At 40.4% G+C, this 12,219-nt stretch overlaps 1 protein-coding gene across 2 annotated transcripts in view; it reads right to left on the reverse strand.

Annotated features, from left to right (window-relative positions):
- The window catches only part of CHM (CHM Rab escort protein), a 77,526-nt gene that overhangs the window by 21,224 nt on the left and 44,083 nt on the right, over window positions 1–12,219 (reverse strand). For both annotated transcript variants that reach the window (XM_060692097.2, XM_060692098.2), the window contains one exon: window positions 4,106–4,183. In XM_060692097.2, the coding sequence (XP_060548080.2) occupies window positions 4,106–4,183 (78 nt within the window). The remainder of the gene's footprint in view (window positions 1–4,105; window positions 4,184–12,219) is intronic.

Below are 12,219 nucleotides of genomic sequence, written 5' to 3' on the forward strand. Positions count from 1 at the left end.
AGTCCCCATCTGCGGTGATCTTGGAGCCCAGGTAAATAAAATCTGTCTCTACCTCCATTTCTTCCCCATCTATTTGTCAGGAATTGAGAGGGCTGGATGCTATGATCTTAGTTTCTTAATGTTATTAACTATTAGATAGTTATGGTTAAGCAAAACATTGTATTTGCATGATACATGAACTCAGTCCGGCTCTGGTGGTACCAAATTTAACATGTTGACTATATTGCGTAGGAGGAAGCTCTTGGGCCTATCTTTTCTGAATCCTCCCCTCAACTTAATTGTATTATCCCAGATTTTGGTGATGTAATGGAGCGTGTATAATTTTATACGCCTATATTATATCCTCCCTTAGCTACTCTTTTTTCCTAAGCTGAGTTTCCCCAAATTTTACATTTCATTGAAACAGAATTACCTTAGCTTCTTAATCATTCCACACACACCCTTTTAAAAACTCTACAACACCCACCTTCTCCCACAGATGCAGAGATTGGATTGCATTCCAAATGTAATTGTTCAAAAAGCAACAGGAAAAAAAATGCATTTTAAACTCAGCATTACATTTATCTTTACGACAACAATGTGGACCGAGATACCTAGTTTTTCATCTATTAGCTATAGGTAAAAGTAAAGGTTCCCCTTGCAATATATGTGCTAGTCGTTCCCAACTCTAGGGGGTGATGTCATCTCTGCTTCAAAGCCGAAGAGCCAGTGCCGTCCGAAGACGTCTCCGTGGTCATGTGGCCAGCATGACTAAACGCCAAAGGCGTACGGAACGCTGTTACCTTCCCACCAAAGGTGGTCCCTATTTTTCTACTTGCATTTTTTACGTGCTTTCGAACTGCTAGGTTGGCAGAAGCTGGGACAAGTAACGGGAGCTCACCCTGTTACGCAGCACTAGGGATTCGAACCGCTGAACTGCCGACCTTTCGATTGACAAGCTCAGTCTTAGCCACTGAGCCACCGGGTCCTTACCTATAGAACCCTATTCTATAGGGTAGATAATGTGTGTATGGACAAATATATAAGCAACGAACGGATTAATTAATCTGCCTGTCTTAATAATAGCATGCCTATGTAACTGTCTTCACTTGAAAGATACATGGATGTGGTGCACTCCACATTCGGTGGCCCTCCAGATGTTGCTGAATGACTATTAGCAGCTCCCTACCATGCTGGATGGGGCGGTTGGGAACTGTAGTTCAACAAAATCCAGAGGGTTGCCCACTAAATACCATGTTTCCCTGAAAGTAAGACCCTGTCATTCATTCATATATATATACTGAACCCTGAAATAAGCGCTTGGCCTTATTGCCATGCGCTCAAAAGCCCGAGTGGGCTTATTATTCAGGGGATGTCTTTATTTTGGGAGAAACAGGGTACCATCTACTCTATCATCTAATCAATCTATCTATCTATCTATCTATCTATCTATCTATCTATCTATCTATCTAATTTATCTAGCTATCCATCCTATCTATCTATCTATCTATCTATCCATCCTATCTATCTATCTATCTATCTATCTATCTATCTATCTATCTATCTATCTATCTATCTATTTTATCTATCATCATCTATCTATCAAATCTATCCATCCAATCAATCAATCATCTATCATCTATCTATCTATCTATCTATCTATCTATCTATCTATCTATCTATCTATCTATCTATCTATCTATCTACAGTGTTTCCCTGAAAATAACACCTTGTCTTATATTTTTTTGAACCCTGAAATAAGCACTTGGCCTTATTGCCATGCGCTCAAAAGCCTGATTGGGCTTATTATTCAGGGAATGTCTTATTTTGGGGGAAACAGGGTATCTACAAGATATAGCAATAACTCACGGATGCTGTGGTACATGACATGGCCAACCACATCCAAATACACTTTTTGAATCAGCTAATGTCCCGTCCATTTTTTTTGTTCAGTGACAATTTGGTAAGAATTTCCAGGATGCGGTTTTATGTTTCTGATTTTGGTTAACAAGGGTAGCATTTTGATAAGTTGGAGCTGCTATGTATAGGGTAGAGCAGAGGTCTGCAACCTGCGCCTCTGGAGCCGCATGTGGCTCTTTCATCCCTCTGCTGCGGCTCCCTGTCACTCAAAATATGCGTCACAACCACCAATGTGCGACACCCGCCGGCACGTGATTTATTGAGCTTTTCGACCCATCTTTTTTTTCGGAGTTCAAAATGTGTTTGTTGCATGCAGAAATAAAAATTTGTTTTCTCTGTAGCAGTTCATTGATTTCATAAATGCAACACATTATAGTTTTTTTATACATAGCATAAAGGTAAAAAAACGATATGTGCAGTGTTATCTTCATTTTGGATGTCAAAAGGGTTTTGTGACTCCCGGTGTTTTCTTTTCTGTGGGAAACGGGTCCAAATGACTCTTTTGAGTGTTTAAGGTTGCCGACCCCCGGGGTAGAGGAAGGCTACATCCCCTACCCTTCTGGTCTCAGTTCTGCATGGGAAGCAACAAAACACAGATGGGAGTCACATGAACGGAGCTCCCTCTGAAGCTACTCCATTATCCTAATTCAGGGATCTCCAAGCTTGGGAACTTTAAGACTTGTGGACTTCCAGAAACGGCTGGCTGAGGAATTCTGGGAGTGGAAATCCACAGGTCTTAAAGTTGCCAAGTTTGAAGACTCCTGTCCTAGTTCTATACCTAGAAACCAGAAAGGTAAATTAGCCATTGAGTCATTCCCACTCTTGTTTATTATATGATATTTAAGTAACCCGCATTCTGGTTAAGGCACTCTACAATATCACAACATTTAGTTGATAAAATTAAGTGCAGATGTCATGCTAAACCTAAGCACCCTATGCTTTAGTACACTGAACAAGCTTGTTCTGACCTAGGCTTCCTTAGAGAGTATACAGCACAAACTTAGTCCCGGCAAACCTCTTTAATTCATACGGCTGTGAATTATTGTCATTCCCAGTCCAAAAGGCTTCTCAAACAGTATTTATGAACACCCACCTTATCTCCCTTGGAATGCTGCCAGAGAACTAATTGCCACACGCAAGGCAAGGCCAAACTTAGCACAGAGTCAAACAGAACTTTTCCAGAGCTTTTACCGATCAGATGAACTAATTGCTTCCTGCAAAAGCTCACGTCCCATTTCGCTTCTCTTTTATGTCTTATGGGAGGGGCCAATCATCTCCAAGCCTTACTCCCAAGTTGACCCTGTTTTCTTAATTGTTCCTGCCTTTTGTCAGCTCTGCGCATGCGCACACTGGGAATAGGCTCCCGTTGTTCGTCTGCCTCGCTGATGTCAGACTCTGGAGACTCCGGAGGCAGCAAAGAACTACCAGATGGCCTTGGCCCCCTCTCTGCCTCTGACTTGGAGCCCTCGTCCGAGCCTTCCCCAGACTCCGGGACTGGCCCACGTTCCTCCCCAATCTCCTCACTGTCCTAATCTGCTGCCAGCTCTGCTGGTGGGCCACAACAAAGCGGGTCATGTTTTGTGCTTTGCGCCATCCTATTGGCATAAATTTTGCAGCCCCCAAACATCCGATGATTTGGTTCCAACTTTACAAAAAAAACAAAAAAAGTTGCTCAAAAGCCCAATCCTGGTGGAAAAGTAATTCATTCTAGGCTAAGAGGGCAGCGTAGTTTATGACAACAATCTACCTAAAAACTCATTAAAGCTTTTTCTCTTAGAGTGACATGCATTATCAGCAAAGATTAATCTGATGAATCTTTAGGTGAGCTTCATTTTTAAAAATGCAATAACAGAGGGCTTTGTTGTCATCTGATGAAAATCAATTAGAGTAGGTAAGGCCACAAGGAAAACTAACATCACTCATCACCAGACCCCCGGCAACTGAAATGATCTGTCTTCCAAGCTTGGATGATCAGGAGGCTGCAGTAATATCAGAGGGAAATTAATTTAGTTTCTTTATTCTAAACCCACTTTCCTAGTTCTGGAGGACCTATACACAAATTATTTTTAATCAAGGTTGATGTGTTATTAATACCAAGGAAGATCTTTGAAGAATCGCTTTTTTAAAAAAATTAGACCCTGGCATTTTTCATCTCGTAGTTGCGTTTATATAAACGAGGGAGAAGGTTACCTCGCTCAAGACTTACCTTTGAAGTTCTTTGTCTAACACAAGACACTTTATGGAGTGCCGGAGGCAATAGATCCCACCAAATACTGCGCACATCCTAAATGAATGTCAGAAATCAAGAAAACAAGGCATCAGGTTTAGAGCGCTTCAGGTTTACTTTTTTTTCCTAAAAACAAGAATGTTCACTTTGATTTATTTAAATCGATCCATGAAATTAGAAGCATTGCAACCTCCAGTAAGTTGTTCATTCAATACAAATGTTTTAGGAATAATCTCCTAGGCATAGTTGCATATCATGTAAGGAGAAATCAAGGTAGAATTTGAGCAAACAATCTTAGTTTAGAGCTGGCTTGCCACCCTGACCTCTTTGGGTCCATTTAACAATAATTGTGGACTTGTATATAACAAGAAGTTATCCGTTACGGTTTGGTTGGATGCTCTCAAGGAAAGAGGAATGCCCTGCAAGCAAACCTTGTTTGTTCACATCATGATTTCTTAAGCCAGGATTCCTAGAAGACAGGATTCCTAGAATACATAAACCAACTCTGGCAAGGTTTATGTAAGAAAAACTTGTAGACGATCTCCAAAAACTCAAATCGTATGCCATCTGAATTCTTGGGAGGTTAAAAAGCAGTGAAAAAATAAAGGCTAAGTAATCATTAAAACTCAGTATAATCACAAATATTTCATTCATAACTTGGCTTGGGGAAGTGTTGAAATTAAGTTTTTTTCCCCGAAGATCATGGTGAATATAATCGAGAGTCAACTTTGAATTATTTCAGATTTCTTTCCTGGGGCAAATTCTATCTTCTTACCTTAATCAGTTTAAGAGTTTGCCAGCAGAGTTGTTAACAATGGTCAGCATTAACTAGAGCAGGGGTCAGCAACCTGAAGCTCTGGAGCCACATGTGGCTCTTTCATCCCTGTGCTGCGGCTCCATGTCGCCAGTCGGCTCCACAATTGATAGGGCTTTCAGGTAGAGAAAAAAGGATGCCGCACTAGGAGGAGACTCTATGGTGGGGGAACCGGACTTCCGGTCAGCTCCAGAATTGAAGGGGGACTTCCGGTTAGGACCTTTGTGGCTCTTTGAGTGTTTAAGGTTGCCGACCCCTGAACTAGATCAATGATCAGAGCCCACTTGAAACGACTCTTTCACATGGAGGTGGTAACAGCAACAAAACAAACATGGTGTCAAGCTTCAAATGGCGTTTTTGCTGTTGCAACTATTATCACTTCTCAGTTTGCCAACAAACTATGTGTTATGACTCCGACCTCCGAGGCTGACTTATCGGAGGGAGAAGGCTCCGAACATGAAGGAGAGGAGTTGGCCAGGCCTCCCCCTCCAGGACCCTCCTCTCTGGCAATGCCTCAGGTGTCTCCCGAAGGAGAAGAGATTGGCCAGGAGCCAGGTATCTCTTCGCAGTTGGACAGTGACGGAGATAAGTCTTGGCTGGATCCACGCCAGCGTTGGAGAGACAAGCGCACGCAGCAGAAAAGGAGGCATGCCAGAGATTAAGCTGAGTCACTGGACCACACCCCACAGGGGATAAAAGGGGGTGAGGTTCAGACTCTGTGACGGACAAAACTAACTACTAGCGAGTCACATTGTATCTTTGCAACAACGTTATCTGCCTTGGATTTAATACAGACTGGACTTGACAATTCTTGAACTGTGTGTATCTTGTTTGGGTTTATCTGTCGGAGGAACAACCCCTCCCTCTATGAGTAAAGTTCTTGGCAAGCAGCTACTGGGTTGCTGCCAATCCTCTTATCGAAAGAATTTGTTGTCTGCCAGTTTTATTTAACCCCTGACTATCTGTTTGTGCGCGTGAGACGGGGACAGAACACTATGATGGGAGGGAAAGGGGAGATAGAACAAAGTTCCAGACATCAAGATGCCCGCCATGGGAACCAAGGACATTTCGGCAGAGAAATGAGAAAGAGCCGAGAAAGATTTTCTCACAACAATACTAGAAGTCTCCATTGGACAATGTGACCTGGCCTAATGGGGGAGGTGGGGAAGAGAGAATATTTAAACTTTAAGTATGTGGGTTTGCGCGGGAAATAGTCAGATCTGGTTTTGCCCTCATCTTTGCCGACATGATGTACTCATTAAAGTTTTGCATTAAGGAATTGGATCGTCTCAACCGTGCTTGCTTTGATTGGGTTCGTCAGTCGGAACATTGACACAAGGGCTACCAAGTATCTCTAGAAAGCAGGGTGGATTTGATTTAAATCGAGTTGATTTAAATCACAATTTAAATCATGATTTAAATCACTAGTAAAAAGGCTTGATTTAAATCAACTCGATTTAAACCATAATTTTTAAAGAGCAACTGTCATCTCTGCTACTCCTTTGACCCACTGTTGACTCACCGATAGTCCCAATGTTGCAGAATATACTGCCTCATGCTACATAACTAAGCTCCATTTCATGCTGAGTAAACTAAATTATTTATGTATCTTAAATAGAAAACTATCTTACGATAGATTTTTACCCCAAAAGTTTTTTATTAAAATAAATTCGATAAAAATCAAAAAAATCCGATTTAAATCAAAAAAATCTGATTTTTTTGATTTTTTTAAAAAAATCATTGATTTTTTATCCACCCTGCTAGAAAGCTTTTAATAAAAATGTAGGAAGAGCAAACTGGATCAAACCTTATGCCCCTATCACACCTGACCGTATGAACTAATGCATTTAATTAGTAGCCTTCAGCATAAGATGCTATGGAGGACAATCATCACCTGCTAGTTACTTCCTAGAAATCAGTGTTGTTGCCTAGGATTCAGAAAATAATAAAGAGTCATACATATCAGTAGTCCATTAACAGCCTGGCCTTGCACATTTTTCATCAGTTCTGAAGTCTCTGATTTGATGGACCAGTTCAGACGTGGCTTACTGGATAAATCGGATTCCACGCAAGGCGGCTTATAAACCACACATGAAGCCAAGCCTAAAGCTCCCCGATTACTCTTAGTGTGAGATATCCATGAACTTACGTGGGTGCAAATGGGGCAGATGATGAAATTTTGTGTCATGACCTCAGGGGGCAAAGGCTTTGACTTACATACTTGTGCCAAAAATCGTTAACCGTTATGGCATTGTTTACATGATGATGTCCTAACATAGGGGTCGGCAACCTTAAAACACTCGAAGAGCCACAAAGGTCCTAACCGGAAGCCCCCCGTTCATTCTGGAGCCGACCGGAAGTCCGGTTCCCCCACCATACAGTTTCCTCCTAGCGCGGCGTCCTTTTTCCTCTGGTGACCGGAAGTCCAGTTCCCCCACCATAGTTTCCTCCTAGAACGGCATCCTTTTTCCTCTACCTGTCCTAATCAAAAGCCCTATCAATTGTGAAGCTGACCGGCGACAAGGAGCTGCAGCAGAGGGATGAAAGAGCCACATGCGGCTCCAGAGCCACGGGTTGCCGACCCCTGTCCTAACACCTCGAGGTTTGTTACAAACATCAACAGAACGCAGGGACAAATGTCTGTATTTCAGTAACGGTTACGAGTGGCTTCACGTAAAAAAGCACCATGGTGCTTTCAGTTAATAAAGTCTGGTGGTTCCACCTCCTGCCATCATTGCCGTTTCGTTTCCTACTGCCAAAATCCACTGGCTTACCGGCCTGCTCTTAAAATAGCCTCTTTCGAGTAGAGATTGTCACCCCAGATCCCTGGCTGGAGAACAATAATCAAGATCAAGTGACAAATGATACGGCAGATGTTGGAACAATGCCTCTGTGCCTTCAATAAAGGTCCCTCTCTCAATTAAAAGAAAGGTCACCAAATGCAAAACCAGAGTGACTTAGCAGCTTAAAAACAAAGAGAGGGAAATATGACCGAAGGCAACACCGAATGAAAAGGTTGGATCTTTTTGTCTTATAAAATATGAAAAAAAATATGTCTTTCCAAAAGCGAAATAATCAAGATTTGCTTCTCCCATAATAGGAGGCAGAGTTTTTGGCCATCCGGCAGAGGAAGCGAAACATGTGTGTTTGTTAGAGAAACGTCTGCTGAAAACAATAAAACAAGGAGCAACATGCAGCAATTCACAATGACAGCAAAAGCACTTAGTAATTCCACCCCTCCACCCCCACCCCCCGGTTAAATCACTACTTTTTCTTTTCTTTTTTTCTTCCTGTCACATCCAGCTGAATCAACAAGTCGAAAAGCTGAGCCGCCAGGATTATTTTCATACTTGGAGGATAAAGTATTAAAAGAGTTTGGAAAATCATAACGATTTCTATTCCTGATTGGCTTGCCAGTGAGAGTAAGTCCTAAAGTTTCTTCTCTTGCCTACTTAGCCAGGACAGGAAACCAAGCTCCGATGTTCATCAATTACTCATGTTTTACAAACCAGCTTTCCTCGACTTCGTGAAGCCTAAATGTGATGGACCTCAACTTCCAGAATCCCCAAACCAGTAAGGCTGCTGGAGAAGAGAACAACTGGGGGAAAAAAAATATGAAGTTGACAATCTCCATTCCGAAAGTTTATCTCACACCTTAGTTCTGAACATAGGATGGAATGGATGAATGAACGTGGCGAATGCCACCCATGGAAGAACATTGTGCACACACCAAAAGCACACACTAGAATCCCAAAGGTGCTTTTGTCAAAAGGCAACTGGACTTTGTTCCTTGAAGACGTTTCGCTTCTCATCCAAGAAGCTTCTTCGCTTCTGATTGAATGGTAGACGATGGAAGGATTTATATTCCTTGCGGTCATCTGGTCATTAGCGCTCTTTCTGAGAGTCGTTTGAGGCCATTTGGAGGTTTATCTGTGCCCCCCAAATAGTGTCACCTGAATCCAGGTAGTCCTCGACTTACGACCCCAATCAAGCTCAAATTTTCTGTTGTTAAGTGAGACATTTGTTAGTGAGTTTTGCCCCGTTTTATGACCTTCCTTGCCACAGTTGTTAAAAGTGACTCCCTGCAGTTGATCAGTTAGTAACGTATGGCTGTTAAGTGAATCTGGCTTCCGCATTGACTTTGCTTCTCAGAAGGTCGCAAGAGGGGATCACGTGCCCTTGGGACATAAAATGGCGTGAAACTCACTTAAGAAATGTCTCACTTAGCAACAGAAATCTTGGGCTCACAAGTCGAGGACTGCCTGTACATCACCTCCGTCAGGAAACATAGAAAACAGGTAGGAACTGAAATATGGCATTAACATACTGGTTTGAGGGACGCGGTGGCTCAGTGACTAAGACGCTGAGCTTGGCAGTTCAGCGGTTCAAATCCCTAGTGCCGCCTAACGGGGTGAGCTCCCGTGACTCGTCCCAGCTTCTGCCAACCTAGCAGTTTGAAAGCACCTAAAAAATGCAAGTAGGAAAATAGGGACCACCTTTGGTGGGAAGGTAACAGCGTTCCGTGCACCTTTGGCATTGAGTCATGCCGGCCACATGACCACGGAGACGTCTTCGGACAGCGCTGGCTCTTCGGCTTTGAAACGGAGATGAGCACCGCCCCCTAGAGTTGGGAATGACTAGCACATATGTGCGAGGAGAACCTTTACCTTTATACTGTTTTTTAAAAAAATCCAGAAAAGTTGAAATCTATTGTGACAACCAAACCCATTATCGTATCCATGTTATTTCTCCCCTTCCCCTCCTTTATTTAAAACAGACTAAATTCAGAGGCTTGGTTTGGCTGGGGCCCAAGCACAAAGTACTTCTGATTACTATTAACCCTAAATAGACATTTAAACTGATATTCTTCTAATTAATTGGCTACTGTCTGGGCCAATAATCCCGCCTCTGCTGAAAGATCACGCCTGCTCTGCACTCCGCTTCAACCCTGCCCTGCTGACATCAAACCACATTACAGCTAAATTAACAGTTGTGAAAATTTTTGCCCTGCTAGTCGCCTCTCTGCTCTCCCCCTCCTCCCTAGCCTTCAAATGCCATTTCAGTTTCTATCATGGAAAAGAAAAAAAAAAAAAAAGGAAGGAAAAAAAAAATCAGCCACTGCAATTTCTAATACAACTGCACAACAATGGGGCCCATTAATAGCCGAACTTCTGACAGCGCCCGTTCCCCGTGATTTATGAGTTTGTATATAATTTGATTATTCTATTAATTCTACTGATTACTGCTAGAGCTAATCCAGTGAAGGTCACTCCCTAAAATAAATCTTCATTACTCTTCCGCAGAAAATAACTGCCTCTAACGGGTTGTTTTCTTTAATTAAAACATGAATGTTACAAGAGCTTCGGGCTTCTCGCGTCTGGTGCCGGGGAGAGAGGTTGACAAGCCCGGAGCGTCTCTTGGATCAGAACATTTGGGAAGAAGGCAATAAAAACAATTCAAATGCTTCTTTATCAGATGCTTTCAAGGTAGGTAGTCCTCGGCTTGCAACAGTTCATTTAGTGACCGTTTGAAGACAACGGCACTGAAAAAAAATGACTTGTGGCCATTTTTCACGCTTATGACGGTTGCAGCATCCCCAGGTTTGTTTGTTTGTTTGTTTGTTTTTATTTATTTTATTTTATTTTATTATTTTATTTTATTTTATTTTATTTTATTTTATTTTATTTTATTTTATTTTATTTTATTATTTTATTTTATTTTATTTTATTTTATTTTATTTTATTATTTTATTTTATTTTATTTTATTTTATTTTATTTTATTTTATTTTATTATTTTATTTTATTTTATTTTATTATTTATTTTATTTTATTTTATTTTATTATTTCATTTCATTTCATTTCATTTCATTTCATTATTTTATTTTATTTTTTATTTTATTATTTTATTTTATTTTATTTTATTTTATTTTATTATTTTATTTTATTTTATTTTATTTTATTTTATATTATTTTATTTTATTTTATTATTTTATTATTATTTTATTTTATTATTATTTTATTATTTTATTTTATTTTATTTTATTTTATTTTATTTTATTTTATTTTATTTTATTTTATTTTATTTTATTTTATTTTATTTTATTTTTTGTATTTTTTATTTCTAAACCACCCAACTCCCTCAAAGAGAGCCTCTGGGTGGCGTGCAATATAATCCAACTGATAAATAAAGCAATGTATAAAAATTAACATTAAAAGTAAAAATTAAATTATTTTATTTTATTATTTTATTTTATTAAATTTCTATACCGCCCTTCTCCCGAAGGACTCAGGGCGGTGAACAGCCACGAGATAAAACACATAAATACAAAAAATTTAAAATGAATTAAAACGAATTAAATAATTTGGCTGAATTTAAAATACCCCATAATTTAAAACAAATTAAAATTTACATTTAAAATTTTTTAAAAATTTACATTTAAAAAGGGGAGAAGATTTAGGCCAGGCCAGCTTGATGGAATAGGAAAGTCTTAAGCGCGCAACGGAAGGTGCGCAGATCCGGGATCCTCCGTATCTCCGGGGGGAGCTCATTCCAGATCGTAGGTGCCCCCACAGAGAAGGCCCTCCCCCTGGGGGCCGCCAGTCGACACTGCTTGGCTGACGGCACCCGGAGGAGCCCCTCTCTATGGGAGCGTACTGGCCGGTGGGAGGCTATTGGTGGTAGCAGGCGGTCCCGTAGATAACCAGGTCCTAAGCCATGGAGTTACCTTATTGTCATTGCATCTCCTACAACGAAATTAAATGTACATCATACATTAAAAAAACCATAAAAATAAAACAAAAAACACACACCCTTCAAGTGATGCGTCACGTGATCAAAATTTAGACGCTTGGCAACTGACTAGTATTTATGACGGTTGCAGAGTCCCGGAGTCATGTGATCAACCTTTTGCAACCTTCTGACAAGCAAATGCAATGGGGAAGCCAGATTCACTTAATAACGGTGTTACTAACTTAACAACTGCAGTGATTCACTTAACAAGGGTGGCAGGAAAGGTCATACAATGGGGCAAAGCTCACTTAACAAATGCCTCACTTAGCAACGTAACTTCTGGACTCAACTGTGAGAACTACCTGTATATCTATTAAATATTAATTCATTATTTATTTTATTATTATTTATTTAATAATATATAATATATAATTATTATTTAATAATATATCTATTAAAAGATAATAACCCTTCAAGTAGGATGGGATATATAGCCCTGGTTCATGTTTATTCCAGTCCAGTGATGACCTGATTGGTGCTACACAATGT

This window comes from Pantherophis guttatus, chromosome 12 (genome assembly GCF_059756535.1).
Source record: "Pantherophis guttatus breed Tessera chromosome 12, ASM5975653v1, whole genome shotgun sequence".
Taxonomy (NCBI): Eukaryota; Metazoa; Chordata; class Lepidosauria; order Squamata; family Colubridae; genus Pantherophis; species Pantherophis guttatus.